General features: G+C 36.3%; 5 protein-coding genes across 6 annotated transcripts in view; 3 read left to right on the plus strand and 2 right to left on the minus strand.

The window, feature by feature from the left end:
• Positions 1 to 968: 968 nt before the first annotated feature.
• Positions 969 to 6453, minus strand: LOC127938058 (interferon regulatory factor 4-like). The gene is made up of 9 exons (XM_052534452.1): positions 6224 to 6453; positions 5891 to 6088; positions 5128 to 5314; positions 4911 to 4996; positions 4729 to 4831; positions 4536 to 4643; positions 3278 to 3610; positions 2277 to 2389; positions 969 to 2179 (listed from the first exon to the last, which is right to left on the minus strand). Exons 2-9 carry the CDS (start codon positions 6086 to 6088, stop codon positions 2012 to 2014), a joined length of 1296 nt encoding a protein of 431 aa, XP_052390412.1. The 5' UTR covers positions 6224 to 6453; the 3' UTR covers positions 969 to 2011.
• A 1731-nt stretch (positions 6454 to 8184) lies between these two features.
• On the plus strand, positions 8185 to 11185 carry LOC127938062 (adenosine 5'-monophosphoramidase HINT3). The gene is made up of 5 exons (XM_052534455.1): positions 8185 to 8645; positions 9848 to 9965; positions 10291 to 10360; positions 10442 to 10562; positions 10673 to 11185. The coding sequence occupies exons 1-5, from the start codon at positions 8523 to 8525 to the stop codon at positions 10760 to 10762; spliced, it is 522 nt and encodes a 173-aa protein (XP_052390415.1). The 5' UTR covers positions 8185 to 8522; the 3' UTR covers positions 10763 to 11185.
• An 826-nt stretch (positions 11186 to 12011) lies between these two features.
• On the minus strand, positions 12012 to 14352 carry LOC127938812 (syntaxin-11-like). The gene is made up of 2 exons (XM_052535702.1): positions 14223 to 14352; positions 12012 to 13517 (listed from the first exon to the last, which is right to left on the minus strand). The coding sequence occupies exon 2, from the start codon at positions 13510 to 13512 to the stop codon at positions 12625 to 12627; it is 888 nt and encodes a 295-aa protein (XP_052391662.1). The 5' UTR covers positions 13513 to 13517; positions 14223 to 14352; the 3' UTR covers positions 12012 to 12624.
• A 541-nt stretch (positions 14353 to 14893) lies between these two features.
• LOC127938784 (syntaxin-11-like) lies at positions 14894 to 16992 on the plus strand. Of its 2 annotated transcripts, none has more exons than XM_052535650.1 (2): positions 14894 to 15081; positions 15770 to 16992. In XM_052535650.1, the coding sequence occupies exon 2, from the start codon at positions 15785 to 15787 to the stop codon at positions 16658 to 16660; it is 876 nt and encodes a 291-aa protein (XP_052391610.1). In that variant the 5' UTR covers positions 14894 to 15081; positions 15770 to 15784; the 3' UTR covers positions 16661 to 16992. The 2 variants fall into 2 exon arrangements, with proteins under 2 accessions (XP_052391610.1, XP_052391609.1); XM_052535649.1 differs by having other exon boundaries at positions 14896 to 15177.
• A 1185-nt stretch (positions 16993 to 18177) lies between these two features.
• The window catches only part of mthfd1l (methylenetetrahydrofolate dehydrogenase (NADP+ dependent) 1 like), a 31800-nt gene continuing 24928 nt past the window's right edge, over positions 18178 to 25049 (plus strand). Inside the window, exons 1-11 of the mRNA XM_052535736.1 lie at positions 18178 to 18618; positions 20254 to 20338; positions 20417 to 20467; positions 20637 to 20690; positions 20805 to 20929; positions 21120 to 21220; positions 22739 to 22875; positions 23052 to 23163; positions 23550 to 23638; positions 24039 to 24136; positions 24258 to 24431. Coding sequence (XP_052391696.1) covers positions 18386 to 18618; positions 20254 to 20338; positions 20417 to 20467; positions 20637 to 20690; positions 20805 to 20929; positions 21120 to 21220; positions 22739 to 22875; positions 23052 to 23163; positions 23550 to 23638; positions 24039 to 24136; positions 24258 to 24431 — 1259 coding nt within the window. The 5' untranslated portion in view covers positions 18178 to 18385. The remainder of the gene's footprint in view (positions 18619 to 20253; positions 20339 to 20416; positions 20468 to 20636; positions 20691 to 20804; positions 20930 to 21119; positions 21221 to 22738; positions 22876 to 23051; positions 23164 to 23549; positions 23639 to 24038; positions 24137 to 24257; positions 24432 to 25049) is intronic.

Raw genomic sequence — 25049 nt, forward strand, 5'->3', positions numbered from 1 at the left:
AAACTCGAAGAAATTTTGTTTGTATAAAAAAAAATTCTCAGGGTGTCCCAAAGCGAACAATCCCATACTATTGCATAGTTTCAAAACCTTCTGACCGAATTAGTTACTTTTAAAAAAAAAAGGCCGATCAGAATTTTACGTAGTACACAACATTGATCGTTATAGCTTTCAGGGCACCAATCAGATATTCTGGCTGATTTCATTGAGAAGAAAGAAGAAATAATACTTCTGTCAGTCTACCTCTTCCTCTGTGATGTCACCAAGCACCATCCTGTCTCCAAACCACAAACACCATCCTGTGTGTGTGTATGTGTGTGTGTGTGTGTGCTGCTATTTGCTTACACGCCCTGTCTTATATTCTCTGCAGATAACACAGTGCTTCTGTTCAAGGTAAACAAAGGCTTGATGTCTCAGCAGATCCACACACAGTGTTAAGAGTGGGGGCACTCTCGCATTTTAAAAAGGCTTAGCTTAGTTGACCGCAGTAAGCCCACCAGTGATGGAGACTCCACTTCTGTCTTTTTAGAGATAGTTCTCTCCAGTAGAAGTGAAAATTTACTTCAAAGCAAAATTAAGGGAAAGAGAGCAAAGGAGCGCTATAATTTTGAGACTGACTACTGTACAAAAGATCAAGGTCGCCAAGATTTTTTTTATTGTATTTGAAAGAAGTCTCTTTTGTTCACCAAGATTGCACTTAATTGACCCAAAATATAGTAAAAACTTTAATTATTGTGAAATATTATAACAATTTAGTATAATTGTTTTCTATTTGAATATGTTTTTAAAATGTAATTTATTCTTGTGATGGCAATTTTCAGCCATTACTCCAGTTCTCAGTCTTGCATGATCTTTCAGAAATTATTACATTGGTTTGGTGTTGAAGAAAAATTTCTTAAAGTTAACTTTTTAAAAGTTTTGCTGATTAATAATTTATATGTAATTTTTACCCAGTACAGGTCAGGAATCAAGAGCACATACACTCAGTTTTTTCCACTTTTTTATTAAAACCAAAGACATTTTGAGCATCTCAGTAACAACAACAACAACAACAAAAAAGCAAAAGTAGACCATTTTGTCAGAGTTTTACAAAAAAAATTTTATAAAACAACTGCAATTCGAAAAAACTGACCGGTTAGTACTTTTTCCCTAAATGCACAGCATATATACATACTAAATTCTTTGTATTTTTACATTCTGAATGCAGCTCAATCAAATGTAGCAAGAAGCAGTCAGCTAATATTAACACTTTACATTCTTTTGTTGCACACAGATTTGCATCATTCTCAGTATTAAACAGGACAACAGTCTTGCATTTGATGTCGTCTGTTATCATTCTAGATTATCCTGGTGGGATTCTGCTCAACTCTATGTGCACAGTAGAATTCCAACATTCACCTTTTACACTTTAGCTTACAAGACTTGTGTGGTTTTTACAGTTAACCCAGGGTTAACAGCCCGGTTTAAACTTCACCTTGGGTTATTGCTTAGTCCTGGGTTTTTGAGATTTTTCACTGTACATATTTAAAGCCTGGGTTGACATTCCTGTTTGCATATTGATTGGACAAGTATGGCATTTGGTGAACTTGTCCATCATCTGTTCATAAGCAAGGCTTTGTAACCCTGGGTCAGAAGTGGTGCTAACCCCCTTCTAAAATTACAAGTGTGAAAGTAGCTTAACCCAAAAATGAAAAGTCTGTCATCATTTACTAATGGTAAACCTGGTTGGCTTTCTTTTTTCTGTGGAACATAAAAGCATAATATTTATTTTTTCAACATGCAATGGAAGTCACTGGGTTATTTGGTGTTCTTCAGAATACCTTATTTTATTTTCCACAGAAGAAAGTAAGTCATACAGGTTTGGAAAAACATGAGGGTGAGTAAATGATGACAAAAACTTTATTTTATTTATTTTTGTTAACTATCCCTTTAACCCAGTATAAAAACGTGCTTTAAAGCTGGGTTAAACAAGATGTTAATCCAGGATTAAAAGTGGCGTGACGAGCTGCCAAGGTCAGTTTTGAGGGCCATTGTTATGGTGATGCGTGATGACTCTGTGGTAGTCTTGGGTCGGGGAGAGGGTGTGTTCAGGGGGCAGGTGTGAAAGCTCATGGCTGCGGATGTAGTTCATGCTGCCAGGGTGGGTGAGGAAAAGAAGCTGGCGGGCAAACAGTGGCTCAACCTGTGACATGACGACAACAGCCAGTCAAGATGATATGAATATCATTAAAGTTTTGTTCATAAGTTCATCTGTATTATAAGAAGCCAAACAAATGTACCTGCACTGTGAAGGTCCTTCTTGGTCTTTGAGTATCGGTGCTCTCATCCTCAAAGAACAGCAGCACTTGGGAGCATGGCGCAGGACGAGTGTGCAAGGCATAGCTCTGCAACTCTACAGAAGACACATTTTAATCCAGATCATTAGAAATACATCAGATTTTTGTTTTATGTTTTTGAAAGATCTTACAGGCATTAAACTGCATTTAAAAAAAAAAAAGAAAACATTTGCAATATTATGAAAGTCTTATTTAGCTGTTATTTTAATGCATACTAGCTGAATAAAAGTCAATTTTGTTAAAAAAAATAATATCGTACTGACCCCAAACTTTTGAACGTCTGCATAAAATATCAATCAAAATGCTCAAATCTTATACAATAACCCTGAATCTTTAACATTTATGTATATTCTTGTTACAAAGTGTTTATTTGTAAATGGCAAATCACTGAACATGTTTCTCAAGCCATAGGGTAAAGTTTATGATCTCTTCTCTTTCTGTAAGACAAAAACATTTTTTTCTCTAATATTCTATTTTCTTTCCATACTATGAGCTTTAGCTCTAATGTGGCACATGTAAATTCTGTGGCATTTGAGTTGTATTCATCATATGCTGGAAAGTTCTGTGAGAATCACAACAATCATTGAATCGGACAGAAGGTGGGCGTGAGTGAGTTGTAACTCAAAGATGACTGACTCTGTGACTGTCACTAAATATCAAACCACAGATAATGTGACACACTATTTACTGTAAAAGCTTTTTGATGTGTCTATGTTTACTGTCAAAATGTGTGTATCTTGGAGATGTCAAATATGATGTATACAAACAGAAAATTAATAGACGGGCATAAAGATTTATAATAAATGTCTCTCAGTGCTTACTGAAAATGACGAGTGATGAAGCAACCTTTCAGTTTTTTTCTTGTTTTCAAATTAATGGCATCATATCATGTGTTTGTCAAAATCTGAAATGTCTTACACATGAATGTTTTAATATGCACTAACCTGTAATGAACAGATGAGTGTCCAGCAGTTTGCAGTTCTGTTCCCTCTCCAGTTTGTTGGGCTTGTCGGTAGGTGGTGCGTGAGCTCCCTCCCAGTACACCCTGCAGGGGCAGCGGCGGCGGGCGTAGAGCCCGTCAGGGGCCATCCAGAGTATAACGCCCCGCTCCAGAGATGCCCCTTCAGCATGAGGGAGTTCAACCAGTTCTGGGGCACCAGGTGAAGCGTAGGCCTGTCCCTGTCTGCTAGGGCCCAGCTGACAGCCCTCTGGACTACTCACTGTTACCTCTTGCACCAGAGTGTCCCGGTAAAACACCACCACATGTAAACGGTAATCTAACAGAGAAAAGGATCAAATGAAATAAACACTTAGATTACCTGCCACCATCTAATGCTCAGTTTGAATCTTTCTAAACACAATTTAAAAGCAGCAGTCACTCCAGACTTTGAACACAGAATTTCTACAGACACTTTAACAGCTGTAGTTTGATGTCATACATTCATCTTTTTAAAAATCATAAATCAACAGATTTTTTTTATTTATGCAGTCTGCTCCACATGTAAAGGACACACGGTGATGTATTATTCTTCTATTGGTCTTCACTTTCGCAGGTCAGTGTTGACCAGACTTATACTTTGGGATGCAGCAGAATTCACATGAGCTTGCATTTCCATTCATCCCACGTCCCAAACTTTTTTAACCCCATATTTTTTATTCAAATGTCATAATTCTTCTGGTGAAACGACAAACTTCTCTCCAGTGATGTATGCTGCATTTTTCAAACCTTTAGTTCACATTCTGTCTCCATCCAGTCAACAACTGATGGATAGAACAAAGTCCATGTTCTACATTTTTGATTATTTATGGAATATGGAAGAATAGATGAGTCACTACTTCGGTTTTAAATCGTTAGCTGTTTTTATTAATCAAATTATCACATTTTTCATTCTGTACTCCATAATATTTTGATTCCTAAATTAACTTGTATTTCAAATAAATTCATTTTTTATTGATTTAAACAAAATAGTAAATAATTTTAAAATCACCTCACCACATAAAAATAATTATCAGCTTTTTGTAATTGATCAGAATTTCATTTTGACAATAGATAATACTGTACCACGTATTTCTGTTCAATCTGATCACAGAAATCATCCAGATGACCCTTTAAAATCATTATCAGATATCGCAATACTTAAAGATCAATCCACCCATCCCTAATGAGCCTGTCTCTGTCTCTGTGTGTTTCTGATTATGTACCTGAGAGGGCCATAGCCTCAGCAGATCTCATGCTGGTGTCCAGGGTGAAGGGTGACAGTTGTGGATCAGATGCATTGCAACTGTAGAAAGAGCCACTGAACTGGTACCCTGCACATACAGGAATATGTCAGTGCAACTGCATGCTACCTGAACTTACGGTAGTTGTATTTGCTCTCTCAGAAACACAAAGTACCTGGGTCCCAGCGTGAGGAGTAGGGGCTCTGGCTGTAAGAGATCTCAGAGATGGTGGAGTAATCCCTCCATCCTCTGTCTGCTGGAGAAAGATAGTTGCACACCTGTAAAGACAAGCACATAATAGTGATCTGGAGTGCAAAGATAGGAACAGCCAAAGCTAAGATGATGCTTGATTCTAACCTGGGATGATGCTGGTGGATAAGGTGGGTGTACTGGATAACTGGGTGAGCTTGAATTGGACGGTGAATCTTCAAGAGATCTGGATCCTGTAACATTTAAATATTAGATATTTTCATTGCTTCTTATCAGATATCTAAAGGAGTATTTATAAGACAAATGGCAGCAAACAGCTGTTCAGCTCTGTTTGATGTCATCTGATATTTTTCTCTTCCCTTGCCTTTTTTGGATCCTTCCGGAACAATCTTATACACTTTATATGGGTCTGATATGTCAAGCTGACTGCGCTCCACAAGCTCCTCAAAGTCATTGCTCTTGTTAAGAGCACATCGAAGACGTGTTTTCCAGGTTGGTGGGTCAGGTTTGTCGATACCCTCACGGTACTTGCCTTTGAATAGTGCCCAAGCCTGCAGAAAAGTGAGCAAACCAAGAGGCAAACAAATCAGTCAATAAAACATCAAGGAGAAATATGTAAAGAAATCTAGTTTAAAATACATGTGGTAAATTCCAAGTAAAGTAACATAAGTTTTAAGCTTTTAGATTTACAGATGTGGAGAGGTGTGACCATTGTCCTTCCCTCCACCTTGAGAACACAACTTAAATGTTGCTTTGAAAAAAAGTTTTCAAACATATTTTATTGAGTTTTTTTTTTTTAACTGCATTTTTGAGCCTTGCATATTAAGTTTGACCTGAAGGGAAAAAAACGTATATATGTGATTATGCAAACACTGCGCTACTTTATGATTTCACCCTTTTAATGACATTTTAATTCTATATATATATAAACCAAAACAATTTAAATTGAAATATGGTAAAACATGTGCTGTCCAAGAACTGCACTTGAATGTATTTTTTAACACAATTGAACGTCACGTACATAGAGCATATACCAAAATATGAAATAGGCCGATGAGTAAGATGACAGCAGAAATAATGCTTTACTGACGCTACATGTGTCTGTTTCTCATCCCGACAGACTGTACCTTGAAGAGCGCCGCATCCTCGTCCCTGTTGTAGTCCTGTTTACCCGCGTGCTTCCACGGAATCCGAAAGATACTCTTCTCCTCGTTCTCCCACACGAGTCCAGGGTATTTTCCGGTGTCCACCTGCTCTATCAGCCACTGACGCAACTTTCCGTTACCGGAGCCCCCCGCCATCGAGCGCTCTTCATCTGAAGACATCTGAAAACAGAAACGTATGTCATTTAGCTGTTTTCATTGCCAAATTAAAAGCAAAAACCAATATGCTTAACGCTAGTAGTTAAACAAATAATTGACAATTCAGGGAAGTTTGAGATGAAAAAGACAAAAGCCTACTGTAGAAAGTACAGGAGCGCGTGCTGCCCTCTTTCACAGCTTTCGAGTTTTGAAATGTGTCACTAACGTAGTTCAACTTTCGACCGCGACTTTTCTTCAATCGTGTGCGTGGACAGGGGCGGAGCGTTCGCCACAGACGCTCACCGGATTCCACGCACCTGCAGCGCGCGTGAGATGTGACGGACGTCCCGTAAGCGCGCGGGGGCTGTTGATATTGAACCCACGCACCCTGAAGTGGGACTTTTGGAGTTTAATAAAAGAATTGCAATTTCTTTGAATTCCTTGACGTTGAAATGTCAGCTGTTTGTAAATAGGTGTGTAATGTGTGTGTTCAATCTTGGCTAGAACCTGATCAGCCGTGCAACTACAGATGCAGAAACGGTAAATTATGAATTATGAAATTATGACATTAATACATAGTACTGATTTGGTATAGCCTCTCACATAAACCATGTTATTACCGTTAATTTAATCAAAGCATTTTAGATTTAGCCTACATTTTAGTCTATTGGGTGCCCCACATTAGGCCTACCACGAACAAACATCACATATTGCTTTTTAAAAACCTTAACATGATTTGCCCCAAGAGGTTTAGTGCATTTTACGTGCATATCTAGTGTTTCAGCGGTGTATTTTGCCGTTATTACACGGCTTCAAACCATGTATTGAGGCTGATCTGTGTCTATTTGTAGCCAACAGAGGGCAGTAAAGACAGCCAGCATCCAACAGAATTTAAAAATGAAGAATTTTCCTCCTACTCGAGACATTTTCATTCAGTGATATAGGGAGGCCATGGTTTGATGGCTTCATTTCTGGTTCATAATTAATCTGATCATAATACTGCCACAAATCGTATGATATATAAAAGTTTCCCCTCATTGAGTCTATCAAGATATAAAAATTATTTGAGCATATTGAGGTGAGGGAACTTGTAAACATTTTAGCCAAAAGAAAAATGAACTATTTGCTAAATAATCATAATTTACCTAAATAAAAAAAAATGTATATAGAAATATATATGAATATTATTTTAGGCTATCAATCATGGGAACCGGTTAAATTTTGAAGTAAGACAAGCAAGCCTGTGATAAATTGTTAAACAGCAGACAAAATAATTTTATCACGCCTTCATCATCTATTATGGCGTCTTTTGAAAAGACTTATAAAAGATTGAATTATTATTAATATTATAATTATTATTAGGCTACTACTACTACTACCCTTTTCCTAGATCCAGGTCTAAAATATTAGTTATTACATGTTTTAAACTATAATTCAAAATAATAATACATATAGTTAGATATAGATATAGTATTTGTTAGATGAAAAAAAAAATTACCCCTCATAATGTTTTAGCAAAATAGCAAGGTTAATAGGGTACTGTAACATATTTAGATATTAGTTTAGCATGTGCAGTAAGATGATGCATCAGCCAGTGCGTTATGAGGAAATAAATATACATTTGCTAATTTAGTTGTTATTGCACAAAATGTCAAATATTAAATGAGGGGTAAGATGCCCCCTACTGGGGATGTTGCGGTAACATTATCAAGCGTTATTAATGTAAAATACCTAAATCATGATTACAATTTTATCTTGACAATTTAGCGAATATCTTTTAAATGCGCATCTAATTCATGGAAATATTAAATAATATTAAATAAAAATTGCATTATGTTAAATAATAAGCACAATAATTACAATAAGTAGTTACAAAAACATTATAACAACATACCACTTGCCAATTCTGGTCTAATTTTAACTTTTTCCTTTCAAATGAATACTATAATTTTATTGTGCTTTAAGAAACTTGTAGTTGAACATAGTAAGTAGGCGGATTAAATGAGCTGTTAAAAAAAACAACAACCTGAAACTCAAGACTGTGAAACCTCCGACCCTAGTGACGTAATGTAAAGAAAATGGCAGCGTCCTCAACAGAGGAAGGTAGTTTACACGTTTGTTTGCTTTGATCATTTGTTATTACCACTGACCGCTCTCTTTGTTAGAAAACAGCTGATTAATTGATACAGTGCTTAATTATTTTATTATTTTCATCAACAGCAACATAAATTCTGCGTTATTATAAGCGGATCATAGACGCAAATAATTTCCTATGACAAACTCATCAGTTGTTTTAATAATTCCGGTAATTCTGGGAGACATGAATGTGATCACATGAGCTCATGTAATTGCGTTAAATTAAACGTTACGTTAATCCGTTTGAACGCGGAAGAACAGATGACATAATCAAAGCCAACTTCAGGGATTCGAGACATTTGTCCCGAACACTCTGTCAGGAATGTCTGGAGAAAAGTGTGACTCTGATGATAATCAAGATTCTTCTGCCGACTGTGTTAAACAAACTTGTGTTTTCTGTAAAATCGCGAACAGGGACGATCCATCCACTGAGATATTGGCGGAAGTAAGTTCATCTTTATCGACTTGGTTTCTTCTCTGGGTGGCTTAACTGCTTCAAATGTACATTAGATTAGCAAATTCGCCCCTCTTTCTAATTATAACATTGTGAAACTGGGCCTAAATATTTGACAGTTCTTCAAGAGTCCATTGTAGTCATCATCCAAATAGAGAAAGAAATTAACTGGGAAGGAAATATGATAAAGAGGATTCGGGAATTTACTCTAATCCGCGAAGTCCGGACAAACTGTTCTCGATGTATTTACTTTTATATTGACATCATTTAATGAATCATTTAGACGTCAAATGACTTATAAAGTAGCCAAAGCGGCAGTGTAGCTTTACATTGACGTTAACCTTCAGGAATAAGATTATTGTTGTCTAGTCAGTGAAAACTGTGAGTAGGGGTCGCTGTTCAGCGGAAGCGCGCACTCGTCAGATCAGACGCGGAGCCGAGCGCTGCTGTGAAAGATGTTTTATGATCTTATGACTAGAGAAAACTTCCATTGGACGGGCTAGATATTGTCACGAGCATCTAAATCACTATGTAGAAAAGTAAACCTTAATGCTGCTGCTTTTGTTGTCTAATGTGTTACTTATGGTTTCGTTATGAGTTTTAGTTTTGTTATGTACTGTGTAATATATCTGATAAATGTACTGTAGGTCTTATCATCTTTCTTATTAATGTTTACTGTAGTTACCCTGTAATGTTGGAGATACTAGAGTTTGTTCCTTACAAATGCATATATACGGTCACTGGATCTGCTGTTAATTAACTAATCTTGTGACCATATGATTATCAAATATGAAAACATAAGTATAGTAATTTAATGTTTATTATAAAATAGTTTGTTGAGTTTCTTGACTCTAATGGCCAAATTGCATGAAACTGTGCTAGTTTGCCTTAAAATAATTTTTTGAGTCATATTTTCTGCTATGATCTCTGGAGGGGCGTGGTCATTTTTGACAGTAATTTCACCCTCACAAGTCATCTCTTATTGGCTAAATTATACTATTATAGATATATTTATTTATATACTTTTTACATTTCAAATTTGCAAGTCATACCTGTACATACATGCATGTCTATATTATGTTTTTGCTATTTTGTACATTGTCTATTTTGTATATTATAATTTTTTATTATATGCCTCAAATGTCAAGGTAAATAAAAATGTAATGTGATTTTTTTAATATACATATATACAGGATGAGGACATTGTTTGTTTCAAGGACATTGATCCAGGTGCACCTCATCACTACCTGGTTATACCAAAGAAACATATCCATAGCTGTTTGTCACTCCAAGCAGATGATATAAATCTAGGTAAGATGATGGTCTTTTCTGGATGTGCATTTGATTATTAAATTGTGTTTTACTGTTTCGTGAATGGTTTTTGTATTTCTACCCAGCAGAAGGTATTAGAACAAATTAAGTATTGAGCCTTGGTTTGTTTTGTTCATTATTAGACTGACTATATATTGATTATAGTGAGGATTTTAACAGACAATACCATATTGATGACCGAGTGGATGTTTCAATTAATTGATTTTGTAGAAAACATTTCTTATTTTTATAAGATACAATATTAACATTCAGTGATTAAATGGGATTTTTATATTTTGAATCTAAATGTGATTGTCCTGAGCAGTGAAGAAGATGGCAGATATGGGAAGAGATGTACTGAAAGCCAAGAATGTCACAAATTTGGAAGACATCAGGTTTGAAGACAACACTACTATATTAATCAAGCATTTATTTGGATTAAGCAGTTATTAAATGAGAATATGTCTGTATTTCAGTCTAGGTTTCCACGTGCCTCCTTATATCACTGTTCCGCACCTGCACCTCCATGTTCTAGCACCTTTCAGTCAGTCGTTTAAATGGTCACGGTGCAAGTATACAGCCATCTGGTACCTCACTGTGAGTAAACTGAAGACGTTTCGGGTATTTCTTTGATTACACTTGGTCGTATAAGAATTTTAAGGTTTTAAAAATGTATAATTTTCTCTTTTGTGTGTGTTGTCTTAAAGGAGGAGACGCTGCTTAAGAAACTGATGGGGGATAAAAAAAGAAAACAATGGAGATGTAACAATTGCATGCTGCCTTGTGTAGCGTTGTGAGCCTTATTATTGAACAAAAAACCTGAAATCACAAGGCACTTTTTTTTTTCATTTTCATATTTTATATATATATATTTTATATAATGCTAACATATTTTAAAAACTGCTATGGTATCCTTAGAACTGAAAATTACTATTTATAACTAAAGTGTAATATAAACAGTTACATTTTTGTGTGATTAATTATATATGTTAGTACACATTTTACATGCAACATTGTGAAAGATTTATCATACAGTGAGGCATGTTTTCTTCAATGTTCATGGTCATATTTATCTGAGGGCCACATCATGTCTTAAGTGTGCGGTTCTTGGTGTGAATAAGCTGCTAAATAAGTCTAAATCAAGGTAAATGTGCCAAAGCACTACACATGCCAGAAACTAAATTTTAATTGAAATAAAAATAAAAAACTTGATCCTCTAACTACGTTTTATTCCTTTTATTTTATATTTATTATTTTATGTTACGTGTGCTGCATTAGACCATCCGGGACCTGTCACGCCACTTACATATTGATACACTGTTGTTGGTTTGATTGTTTTTATTGTCCTCATTTGTAAGTCACTTTGGATGAAGGCATCTGCTAAATGATTTATGGTAAATGTAAATAAAAGATTGTTTTCCATAAACATTAGATCACATCTGTGGCATGTATGATATTTTTCAGGAACAAGGAAACATTTCTGATGTGATGTTTAATGTCAAAATAGTTTTAAAATCTATGTGAAAATAATTTATATATATATATATATATATATATATATATATATATATATATATATATATTAATATAATAACTATGTAATAGTCAAATATATCATATACAAGTTATATTATACCTATATAATAGTCAATGTCCAGGCAAAGTAAAATGTATAATTCAACAATGTGACAAAGCAATCATGTCAACACATTTAGCTTAAATTACTTAAAACCCCAGACTGTTTTTCGCTGTTTGCTCATTCTAGCTAAGGCAAATTAAAACCAGTGAAAATGTTTCCTTCATGATCTCAGTAATTTCCCTGTTGTTTCATATGTAAGAAAGTCCACTGTGTGTACAAAAACATGAATCCCCTTGACCCATAAAGAAAGAATAGTCTTATTAAAAAATAATTCAAGACTCGTAATGTATTGTTGGTCTATCAACAAGAATATTTTCTGGTAATCCAGCATACTAATTCTGTTTGAAATTCTTAAGACCCAAACATTTTGCCACATGCAATTAATTTAATAAAAAAGACAAAGTAAGAATTATATAAGATCTTTTAATTAGCTGGGTTTTTTTATTTAATAAACATTGCTTCAGAAAAACGAATTGATTGAAGAAACAGTGATCAATTTGCAATGAAAATATGGCAAAACATGGCAAATACTTCATATTCCGGATTATTTAATCTAAAAGGGTCTAGAAAGTGCATATCATCCACATTAAAATGGTGAAAGATATAATAATGTAAACTGTTCATAAATTATAGCCTATGCATATCTTGCAATACTACACAATTTCTATCATAACATCAAATTAAAAGCTTATTTGTTTTCATGTTAATTGTGACTTCAAACAATGGGTTTCAATGTCATTTCCAGTACATGTTTACAGGTATCAAGCTGCAAATGAAAAGGCATTTTCATGAAGGCAAATAGGAAGGACTATATGTTTTGAAGTTGTGAAGACTGTTTCTTTGATTTGTTTCAGTTGTTTAATTTGCTCTCAGTATTTAATGATTGCTGAGAGAGCTTAGTTTTGAAAAACTATGGTCCTTTTTCCCTACATGGCAACCTATTTTTTAAATGATAAACTGAAAAAAAATCAGTAGATAATGCAGCCCTCCAATGTGCAAGTCCTCACTGTTCACAATCAGTCAGTGTTTAGCACATGGAAAGCATCCACAGAACATTTTCTTGAATGGGTTGTTATTGTCATGTCTCTTGGCCTGTCCCAGTTTGATAAGGACTTCACCAAGCTTGGCATCGGTTTTTTGAACATTGTTTAAGATGTAGTCTGTCATGGGTCCCTGTTCCTCTACAAGCATAGCCACATCCAGGAAAACTTCATGAAGGCTCTTGAGTCGGCTTTCTAAATCCAGCAGGTCGCGATGTCGGCTCTCAATCTGGTTGAGTGCAGAACGAGCCGTTTTCCCTTCTGACATGACGTTATCATTGAAGATGTTCCACTGACCATTCTCCAGCATCTCGTCAATCTGGTCACCTGTCACCTCTCGGCCCACGATCTCCATTTGCCTTTGAATATGACGCTTGCACGAATCTTTGTGATCCATCTCAGCATCATTGTACTCTGTCATTACGTCTCGGAAGTTGTTGCTTAGGGTGGTGTACTGTGTTCGGGCGATTCTCGCCACAGCTGAGTTGATGCCATGCTCCTCTTCAAGCTCTTTGGTGTGGGCGTCCATTTTTTGTAGACGTGCCAGAACATCCTGTCCACGTGTCTTGATGTCACCTACGATGACATTAGCATCCTGCTTTACCTGAGTTGTACGAGTTGGTTGACTAAGTAAACGTGTATTTTGATCCTTGAGACGCTTCACCTCGAGGCGAATGAGCTGAATCTCACGCCTAGTGTCCTGAGCCTCATCGAGCACAGACTCCATCTCATCACTGTTGTCAAAAATGACGGCCTGCTGTCTGAATTCCTCCTCCAGATCAACATTGCTGAAAGAGTCGGACTCCAGCTCCTCTAGATGGCTGTTAGACTCTGAAATGGACTGAAGATGATTCAGTCTGTCCCTCATGATTGCTAGAGGGGAGAATGAATGGAAAATGACACTTAGTGATGGGTAATATGTGATCTAGGCTAAACAATCTAAAACAAAATAGCAAATGATGACGTTCATATTTATCCCCCATATAGTCCTTGTTTTCCAGAATAAAGTAATTTGCATTCCTTGTGTACCTTCTGAATCTGACTGTAAAAGGGGGAGACAATACTTCCTTATCAACACTGAAAATGTCACAAGTCTAACAAGTTTATCTGTGAAACTATTTCTGACTGGCGTCACTCACCAAACAAGTTTGAATGGTTTGAATTGATTGTTCAGCTTTTGTTTCTTTACAAATGCTGTTCTCTTCAATTATTTTACAATGAATTGTTTCTAAATAAGATACTTAAATACATCAATCTTTATTCAAGCCACTAAAGCTTTTCAATGTAGAAAATGTGTAAACATTAGAAGTCTCTTCTAACTTCTAAAAATCAAGAAACTTTTAAAGATTTAATAAAGTTTCTCTAACCAGCATTTTACTATTTGTTTCATTATAAAACAATGTTGTATAGGCTACATTTTCAAGCATTTTACATTTTTACACAGGCAATATTCTAACGAACAGGCTATATTCATTGTAGGAATAATGATCAATTAATCCTTAAAATACAAGTGATGAGCTGAAAAAAATATGAAAAGAAAGAAATAAACTCATTGTCATTCACTACAAAGTACACTACCTTTTGTTTTGTTTTTGTCCAAAATGATGCCCACTTGTGTCGATGTGTCATCTCAAGGCGGCAGCTCCATCCTCACTGCACTGCAGAAGTCATTTAATGGCTGGGGGAAAGGAATGCGCGTTCCAGGGCGTAACTCTGACGCCAAACCTGTTCGCTGAATAGAATGTCAGACGTGAGTCTCAGTAACTCTTGACATAATCCCTGTTTTGCGAAATGGGACCAAGTAGCCTACGATGACATCTTCATGTCATATAAAACATTTAATACACATTTGTGCAATACTGTGGTAGTCTAGTGGGACCCTGGGATGCAAAAAAATGTTTGCAAAGTCAATTCAAAAGTTAAACAACACGAGACTTAAAATGTACACCCAATGTCGGTGACAAAAATGTAACATTTTGGTTTATTTACGATATAAACAGAACATTGAGTGCACGTGTTACGTACCTCCCTTAGAACTCATCGCCTCTTATATCTGCACTGTTTACTTCACTGGTTTGAAATCTTATCTGCCATGTGCCTTGTGCTGCTTTACTTTTTTCTTTCATTTTACATGACATATTTGTAAAGTTGTACTTTATATTTTATAATCTGTATTTAATGTTCTACTGTTAGGGTTATCTGTATGCACCAAGGGTCTGAGAGTAACGCGATTTCAATTCTCTGTGTGTATGTACTGTACATGTGGAAGAATTGACATTAAAGCAGACTTGAGTTGACTTGAAGCGTCGCATCTCTGTGCTGCCCCCTACCGGACATCATGATCTCTTCTCCTCTTCACACCTGAGTTGGGGCGGGGTCTGTGTACTTACGTCATCACTCACATGCGGTGCTGGACAAGAAGAAGAGGTGAAATTAGGTAAATGCGCTTTTTAATTTTTTGTGTAGACAGCTTGATTTTCGTTACCTGCAAAGGGGATTTTCAAGGAATGCGCAAAGAAGGACATAATTTGAGGTAGGCCACAATGATGATAATGCTCGAAGTAGAGTATTTGTGTTGCCAAACATTAAACGAAGGTTAGGTTCCATTAAAAAGTCTTTAAAATACTTGCATAAGTAGTACTAAGTAGGCTATAGATTGTACTGTTTGGGATATAATAGATTATATCCCAAATATACGCATTTCTGTCAATGTAAATGTGTATTATCTTAAAATAATATATATATATATATATATATATATATATATATATATATATATATATATATATATATATATATATATATATATATATATATAAACACTGCATAATGATTGAGCAGAGTCAAATTGAAAACGTAATGAGTAAAACAAAGTTTATATTTTTAAACATGGACCTACAAACAAGTTTATCTTGTCAGACAGGTTTTTAGTTACACAAGTGTACTTTTCCTCAAGACAGACGTTTTGACGCGTGGGTTACGTCTAACAACGAATATTCCGTTTTCAAGAGTTATTTGTTGTTGTTGACTCCCATAAATAGCCTACTGTATATTTTACCAGCTGCTGTTCTTATGTGTTCACTTTGTAATAAATTTAAAGACCAAATATGTTTTCAACTTTTCAGTCTAATATTCCAGTCATGAGGGACAGACTTGGCCATCTCCAGGCAGTATCACTGTCTAATGGCCCTGCAGCAGAGCATGAAACTGCCCAAGCTCTATCTCCATCAGGAAACACAGACTATGATGACCCTCCTCAGGACCCCAGCACCAACCCTGACCTGGAAGCTGTCTTTGATGAGGCACTGGAGGCTCGCCGTCAGATTCAGTACATTCGCCTGGAAGTAAAGCGTCTCAGTGATCAAAACACACACATTTTTACAGGCTCAGTTTGCTCTAGTGCTTCTAATACCAATGACTCCAATGCTATTGCAGCTGACATCAAAACTCGTGGACAGGAGATGCTTGTGCACCTTCGCAAGATGGATTCCCACAGGAAAGAGTTAGAGGAAAAGTATGGCATCAATTCCCCTGTGACGAGAATCGCCCGAACACAGTACGCCAGCATAAGCAACAGTTTCCGTGATGCCATGGTGGAGTACAATGAGGCTGAGATGAGCCATAGAGAGTCCTGCAAGGCATATATTCAGCGGCAGATGGAGATTGTGGGGCGAGAGGTCACAGGTGACCAGATCGAAGAGATGTTGGAGAGCGGTCATTGGAACGTCTTCAGTGAGAATATGGTTTCAGAAGGTAAAACGGCCCGGTCTGCACTCATCCAGATCGAGAGCCGACATACAGAACTGCTACAGCTGGAGAGACGCATTCAGAGCCTTCATGAGGTGTTTCTGGATGTGGCCATGTTAGTAGAAGAGCAGAGATCAATGATAGACTACATTCACACCAATGTTCAGTCAACTGAGGTGGAGGTCAGAGACGTCCTTGTGAAGCTGGAGCGAGCCAAGAGACATGATAGGAGCAATCCGTTTAAGAAAATGTTCTTCTGGAAACGATGAGAAGGACACGGATATCACAATGTCAAATAAATATATATTAAGTGATCTGAATTTTTTGGTTTGTATTACATTTTTATATGTTTTATGTGTTATTTAGACAAATGCATATTCATCTGAAGAAAAACAAACACATATCACACTAATTTTGAATATAGGCTTCACGCTGAAATAAATCAGATTTATAAATATTTCTAATTTTGTGCCTTTGGAGATTCAGATGTCCTTTATTTCTGTAGTTTGCCCTTTTCAAGTGTTTATTCTTATGTGGAATGTATCTTGTCAATATAACTACATTTTATAGATAAATAAGCGAGGCGCTGGATGACAGGTTAGTTGTAATAGATCTAAATATTTAATGTGTGTGAACATCTGTATCAGCTGTATCTCATTCAGTGTGCATTCATTCAAAGTTTCGTAGCAGATGTCATAAATTAGAGTGTAATTTTGTTACACTAATTAGATCACATGTGCCTACCTCATGTGATATGTGATGTCCCATACTTACAACTATTAAACTAACACATGCCAAGGTACAAATAACCTTTCTGACTATGGTAAAGCAAGTTGTTAAAAGTACATTATTTTTTAAGATTGTGTCCTGGGGACAACTGTGTTATGTATGGCGATGCATTATAACAGGGAGATGTGCTGTAAATCTGTTGATTCACCTACGTACACTAACGTTAAAACGTTTGGGGTCAGTAAGACTTCTTTTTTGAAGGAAAGAAATACTTTAAGCAAAGATGCATTAAATGAATCAAAAGTTACTGTAAACATAATGTTATAAAATATTTTTATTTCAAATAAATGCTTTCCTTGTGAACTTTCTATTTATCAAAGAATCGTTTTAAAAAGGTATCAAAAAAATATAAGTAGTTCTAACTAGTTTTTTACATGAATAATAAGATAATAATAATAGTTTTTTAAGTGCCAAATTAGCATATTAAAATTATTTCTGAAAAATCATTTTACACTTAATGTATTGACTGCTGAAAATTCAGTTTCTCCATTACAGAAGAAAACGATATATATATATATTGAATAGAAAACCGGTATTTTAAATTGTAACATTTTCCAATATGCCTACTGTTTTATTGTATATAAATAAAAATTCATTGGCTAATGTAGACTCATGCTTGTAAACACAAAGCTCATGACATGAATGTGGCAGCTGGATCTGGACAAGTCAATGTGATCTGATGACACCAATTCCCATGCTGTTCATACTTAAGTTGTTCTGTTGCCTTTAATCATTCTGGATATTGAAATTTTCACCACTGTGAGTTGGTCTACTTTGTTTGCTCACCTATAACTCTTAAGCTGGATCTCTTGTTTTTTGCACATTTATTAAATGCTATTTACGGTTTAAATATATACACATACAGATTCGTAAAGAGAGAGCATGTAAGGTTACGAAAAATATGTTGCCCAATGCCAAGTGAGTCATTTGTTCTTGTTCAGACTTGAAAATGAGTATTGTAGAAACGCCAAGATCATTCAACCTTTCCTCCTTATAATGCTCCAATAAGCTGGATGCTAACCGCCTTTGAACTGGAAAGGAGAACCACCTTTTCTCCTCCCTCGGGTGTTCCGCGTCGCGCTATCTGTCACGCGCTTGGCTTGTACAGTGTCCACTAGTCTAGTACTCACGAGATCACCTGAGTGTCAGACAAGACTCCGCTCAGCCTCTGCTTAGAAACCTCAGACCAGGGTGGACGTGTTAAGATGAGGCTGTCGCTCGCTTTTCGCCATGCACATCGGAGCCACGCCGGCATACGACGATCAGGAGCGGGTGTCAAAGTTTTAAACTCGGAGAACAGATTCATACCTGTTAATAGCACGGTTTCTTATCTACAGGCTCGGGAAGCAAGTTCGACCAGCGGTACGAGTGAAACGGTATTGAGTTTTAAAAGTCATCCACGAAAAAACGATGGACCGTTGTATGAAAGTGCTGTTGGGTAAGATCAAAACAAAACACACGCTCTAAACATTTTCGAAAACACACTGAATGTTTGTGTGCTTGTAACCGGTTGGTTCTGAATAGATAGCGACTTGGCTAAAGTATCTATTGTCTTGGCGTTGATTTGGTTCCACGTGCTAACGTTACCGGTGTTTGGCCGCCAGATGATGTAACTTCTGCTTCCCATTAGTCTTCCGTCTATACACCCGGTTTAATATGAACTGCGTTGTATGCTAATTGGGCTGCATATCAACACTGTGTTACTGAATGAGTTCAAGTTTTCTTATAACCTTTGAAGGTTTTTTTATTTATTTATATATTTTTTTGAATCAACGAAGGTTAAAAGTATGTCGTTCATTGTAGGTCAGTGTTACACTGAATGTCCTCATTTAACCCTTTCTCCTGGTTGGCATTCCCATTACTGACTTTAATGATTCATAGAGCCTAGGCTTGTGTTATCTGATTGTGTATAATGTAAAACATGGAATCTTAATGACATCAGTTTTAAAAGACCTGGTAGTATTGTCATACAGGTTGAGTTTATAACACCATTTTACAAATGTGTTGCTACACCAGTGAATTCATTGGCATGTACTATATGACCATCTCCAGTGTGAAATATATCGTAAGACTATAGAAACTGAATAGTAATATAAAGAATTTACAGGAACACTTCTTTAATTTAATGGGTATGTTAAAGCTTGCAAAAAACTGAGTTACAGTCACTGAAATGTGTTACAACAGTCTCTCCTAAAAGTCTTTAACAGATGGGAACTGTGTGAAGCAGGGGGAACATTTCCCTATCAAACCCTAAAAGTGACCCTTATGTATCTTATTGATGTCTGTAAATGGATTCAAAGGTTAGGTATGTGCTACCGAGGGTTAAAATAATCAGTAAAGATGCCTTTGCAACCAGCCTTACAAAAGATGCTTACAGTGATGCAATAGAGCACAAGATAATTTTATCTGCTGCTAGTCAGAATGTGTTGGCCAACCTGCTTAAAGTTATTATAATCAGCTGAGCAAACATTTATTTGTGTCTGTCATAGTAAGAAACAGGACACCAGTCTAGTTGTTATGATAAAATGTATTTGTGTGGCAGAGATGCCAGTATAAAGCTTTTAAACTTCATCTGAGCATGCACAGGGAGAACGTTTCTATCAATGTTTAGAGAGCTTGAAGATCTACTTGGCTGTGTATGTAAAAATATATGGGGGGGGGGGGTTATCTTTGGTCATATTAGCAATTATTTTGTTAATATTAATGATAAAATTTTGTCCTAAATCTTGTAGCTTTTGCTCCTTTTTGTTCTGAGGTTCAAAGTCTGCTTCCGACAAGAACAGACAAAATGATTGAGTACTGTTTAATGCATGGTCAACATTGATTTTTGTCTAAAGAGCAGTCAGGATTAGATAACCAAGTTGTTTAAAATGCATATCAGCTTTGTAAGCTTGATGAGTTTAAATAATAATAATGTTGTACTTATTGTATTGGATGTGTGTCTTGTGCTCATTCAATGAGAAGTTCTGTTCTTTTAGCAGAAGTTAATGAACATGCGTGATGTTACTTTGGATGAAATGTGCTGTGAGCTGACTGGTTAAATATATGCACTCTGTGTCCATCTCATTTACAGTGGCCTTGTTCAGAGGAGCAGAGAGGAGCTTGAAGCTATCAGAGAAACCAACCCAGGCCTCAAACCTACACTGGCTATCATACAGGTGTGACTTTGTGTTTAGAAAAAGAGATATGTGAATGAATCTCAGACACTGAAAGCTGCATGTCTGTACTTACGATAGACTGGTGAAGATGACCGTCTGCTGGAGGTGAATAAGAAGATGGCTGGAAAGGTATAACTGATTGTCTTCCATTCTGCCCAATACGCAGTAAATAAATTGGTTCAAGTAACACACATTTTTAAATATTAGTAGATGGATTTGCTGTCGATCGAAAAGATGAATGGGAATGCAAATTGATAGCTAATGCAGTGTTATATATCCTTATTTTGTGTCCACACAGATCGGCTTGAATGTTATGCAGATTTGTCTTTCACACCAGTGCAGAGAGGAAGAGGTCGGTGAAGCTGCAAATCTGAAAAGCAATCATTAGCTTTTTTGATTAAACAGAAACTCCTTAGAGAGGTCTGTCCAGATCTCAGCCTCCTGAATTCTTGTCTCTGTTCTACAGGTGATCGAGGAGATCTTGAGATTAAATGAGGATGCTCGTGTTCATGGCATTTTTTTGCACCTTCCTCAGTCCTTTCTCTCCAAAAGTGTCCGTAATGCTATCAAGCCACAGAAAGATGTGGATGGGTAAGCCAGAGTTTGTGTGTTTTTTTACTAAAAAATTATATAAGAGTTTATTAAAATTATATTTTTATGACAATTCAGTTATTTGGAAACTATTCATTGCAGGATGCCTTTAAATATATTCTAGATATATTTATTTAATATAACCCCCCCCACCACCACCACTACTGTTTGTATATGCATGTGTTTGCAGGGTCTCTGATCTTAATGTTGGCCGTGTGGTGCTGGGGGATCAGAGAGATGGCTTTGCCTCACCTGTAGCTGGAGCTGTGCTGGAAATGCTTGCTAGGCATGGTGTGTATCTGTATGCATTTTGGCGTATGTTATTACATTTGAATTCAAAAGGTAAAATGTTCCACAAACTCTGCTAATTCTACTGAATAGAGTATTAATATGTCCATGTGTTAAATATATCCTCTAAAGATTAATGTATGTTACCTTTCAAAAGTATCATTCTCATTAAGACTGTATTTATTTGATTAATAAAAACCGTTAAAACTTTAATATTAGGAAATATTATTACATTATAAAATAATAATATGAATAAGAGAATCAGAATTCTGAATTTTCTAATATATTTTAAAATGATTTATTTATTCTTGTTGTGGCAAAGCTGAATTTTCATCAACCTTTAGTGTCACATGATCCTTCAGGAATCATTTTAATGTGCCGATTTTGGTGTTCAAGAATAGGGTTGCAAAATTCCGGGAATTTTCAAGGCTGGAAAATTTCTGTTGGAATAAACTGGGAATTTGCACAATTGCAGGAACAGGGATGTTAAAACAACCAGATTTAACGTCATTTCATTTGAATTTCTACCCTTCACATTCCTCAGTCACATGCACACAGCAAACAATTACTGCAGGGCTATTGAGAACACATCCCCTACATGCACTGTGCATTCATTCCTTTATAACATGTACAGATCATTTCTAGAATACTGAACACAAAATGATGTCAAAATGTCCATCTTGTTGAGTACATAAATATTGCTTAAATTAGTGTTTAAATCTTTCTTGTGCTGTGTGTAAGCTATTGCACAACAAAATTATACCATTGTTAAAACAAATACAGTGACGAACAAACAAACAACAACAAAAAAAATGTCTTAAATTGACCCTCCCCTTCCCACAATCCCCCCGTGTCACCTAAAGGGGAATTCCCCCCCTCATTTTCCAGGCTTCCATTCAAGGTTTGAAATTACTTTGTAAATATATTTGTTCTATGGTATTTGAGTTTAATTATCAAATACCCAAATTTGTTATACAGCAGCTAGCTAGCCAGTAAATCAGATATGAAAAATGTAAGTTAGTTGGCACTATTTCATTGATAATTTATGAGCCTAGGTATAATTCTTTAAACTTCTATTAGTTTGCATGCATGCCAGCTTATGACCAAACAAAATGTTTATATTTATGTTTGTATATGATACACTTTCTGTAAATTTCCTCAAAAGTCCAATTAATTTGCATAAATTCCTGTTAAGTTTCCAACTCGGAAAATTTCCAAAATTCCCTAGATTAAGTTACCATGGACAGTTTCTAGAAATTTACTGGATAGTTTCTGCCCCTTTGCAACCCTATTCAAAAAATATGGATCTTTTTTGTATAAAATAAATTCTTTACTGTCAATTTTGATCAAACTGTTGTATGCTTGCTCAATAAGTGTCAATTTCTCTCCAAAAAACATCTTACTGACTAAAAATTTTAGAATGTTTTTTTTTTTTTATTGTAGCATAAAGGTAAAGGTTATGATGAATTGGTTAGAGACAAATTAAAAATACAGCATTTCCTTTTTGTAATTCTCCTTTAGACGCCCCATTGGTTGGAAAGATGGCAGTGCTGCTGGGTCTCGAGGGACCCCTGAAGGCAACGCTTCAGTTTTTGCTGCAAAACAATGGTGTGATGGTGCAGACCTGCCAGTGGAGCTCAAAGCACTTGCAGAAACGGGTAAATGATTGATCATTGGGAGATACTCATGTCAATTTTTAGGTGTAGTTTGGTATTTTCAGCAGCAGAGGGCAATGTTGCTTTGTTTTGGGAGGGACATCGGGCTAAATCCTGTTTTTATACAGTCTATGGATAAATCATTTGAAGCATACACTAATTGTCTTTCTTTCTTTCAGATCATGGATTCGGATGTGGTGGTATTCTTAGAAACTGGCCACAAAGGCCTGCCACCCACTTGGTTAAGACCGGGGATGGCAGTCATTAACCTCAGCTCAGCCCTAATGGAAGGTACGTTTTCAAATTAAAGATATTAAGCCTTGGACACATTCAAACAATGGATTTTTACGTTGTTAGTATAAGTAAAACATATAGAGCACTTCTTCACTTGAGAAGTGTCATCTGAGAATTAAAGGAACTGTTGTAATTGTATTATCATGGAAGTGAAAGACAAGCATGTGATTCCTCTGAAACTGATTAAGTCAGGCATGCAGTTTCCTTCACCTTTCATTACCTTCCATCTACAAGAGACCTTAATGGTAATAGAGGCGCATGCTATTTCCTCCTTTACCCACAAATTCCATTAGTGTGGGGAACATAATAAAGACACCGCTAATTGTATTTCCTTAGATGCTCCGTCCGGGCCAACTTTTCATACAAATGATCTTATCTCCTAGAGCAACCTGACAGTTGGGAGCACAGAGCTGAAGCTGAAGCTGAATCTAGTGCTGGAGTTGGGTCTCTTAGTGCTGCGCTTAGAATGCAGGTGAGAGGCCTGCTGTTGTCTCTTCTTTCTATTAAAGTCTAAATAAATAGGATAAATAATTATATCAACTTAATATCTGAATTTAGAATTTTGTTTACATCATTGAAACATTAATTTCCTGTCATTGAGACAGTTGTGATGCTTAATATTTGTGTGGAAACAGGATTCCAGGATTTTTCAATAAATGTATAAAAAAATGCAGTTCTTTTTAAATTTCTATTGAAATCTTTTGTAACTTTATAAATGTACTTTTGAAAGGTATAGTGTTATGCCAAATCCAGTAGATATTGGCAGTATATTTATTTTTAGTATATATTTTTGCTCATAATTATGGAGTGAATGAAGAAGTCATTTTGAGGTGTTGACTGTGATGTTTATCGCTGCTGTTGTGATCTGCCAGCATGTAGTGAGGAGCAGCAGGAGGTGGACACAAGAACAGCAGTACCAGCCATGGAGGCTCCGCCCACTAAAACTTCAACCCCTGTCACCTGTGCCTAGGTACGAGCAGCTTTGCCTTTTACTTTTAGAATATGCATCACTCAGACCTTTGCTTGTTCATTTGTGCACAGAACTAATTGGTCTCTCTGTCTTTCTGTTTCCTCGTTTCTGTAACCCTCAGTGATATAGAGATCTCCAGGGCACAGACTCCCAAACCCATATCCCAGCTGGCTCAGGAGATTGGGCTGCTTCCAGAGGAGCTGGAGGCCTATGGAAACACCAAAGCCAAAGTCCATTTGTCCCTTCTCAACCGCCTCCAACATCAGCCTAACGGCAAATATGTCCTGGTGGCAGGGTGTGACATCAGTTTTTAATTCTGTCATTGAAGTTAAATTCATGTCATATTATTTATCTAAGGGTGTGTTTAGACTTGGAAGGTTTGGTTTGATTAAACTGATTGTTTATGTTAACACAGTTCATTTGGATATATGTGAACACTGCCTTCCGAACCTCTGTGTGCACCAATCAAGCAGACAGAAAACACAATACAACCCCAACACATCTAAACGAACCAAAAGCAATCTCATCCTGTCATTGGAGCTATGTTACCCATTACAGTTCGGTACAGGTGTTCCTGGCACTGTTTTGACTCCTTTGGATATTTCATAAGCTCTTAGTTAGTTATAAGCTGGTAACATGACCAACATATGTACACCCATGGAGCGAGCGCATTCAGTCTGACACACAGCGTTGTTTTGGATGTTTTGGTAGTTTCCCTAAGTTGTCTAATCAGGTTATCATCTTGTACTTGTCTTGTTTTGTATCTTTAGATTCAGTGTTAAAAGTGACAGTGTGTACACTAAACAAACCAGGAATAAATTAAACCGAAATTAAATGAGATATCGGTACCAAAGTAATAATACAAATCTTAATTGAATGAAAACTCTATTGACTTAATTTGTTAAACAGGTTT

This window comes from Carassius gibelio, chromosome A20 (genome assembly GCF_023724105.1).
Source record: "Carassius gibelio isolate Cgi1373 ecotype wild population from Czech Republic chromosome A20, carGib1.2-hapl.c, whole genome shotgun sequence".
NCBI lineage: Eukaryota > Metazoa > Chordata > Actinopteri > Cypriniformes > Cyprinidae > Carassius > Carassius gibelio.

Bases quoted from the DNA above. Each gene is read 5' to 3' on its own strand.
- LOC127938058 (XM_052534452.1), bottom strand. From the start codon at position 6,088: ATGTCTTCAGATGAAGAGCGCTCGATGGCGGGGGGCTCCGGTAACGGA. The intron at 5,315-5,890 runs GTACAGTCTGTC...ACTTTTCTGCAG, and splicing joins AGGATGCGGCGCTCTTCAAG to GCTTGGGCACTATTCAAAGG. The intron at 4,997-5,127 runs GCAAGGGAAGAG...TAAATGTTACAG, and splicing joins TCCGGAAGGATCCAAAAAAG to GATCCAGATCTCTTGAAGAT.
- LOC127938062 (XM_052534455.1), top strand. From the start codon at position 8,523: ATGTCTGGAGAAAAGTGTGACTCTGATGATAATCAAGATTCTTCTGCC. The intron at 8,646-9,847 runs GTAAGTTCATCT...ACATATATACAG, and splicing joins CCACTGAGATATTGGCGGAA to GATGAGGACATTGTTTGTTT. The intron at 9,966-10,290 runs GTAAGATGATGG...TGTCCTGAGCAG, and splicing joins AGCAGATGATATAAATCTAG to TGAAGAAGATGGCAGATATG.
- LOC127938784 (XM_052535650.1), top strand. From the start codon at position 15,785: ATGAGGGACAGACTTGGCCATCTCCAGGCAGTATCACTGTCTAATGGC.
- LOC127938812 (XM_052535702.1), bottom strand. From the start codon at position 13,512: ATGAGGGACAGACTGAATCATCTTCAGTCCATTTCAGAGTCTAACAGC.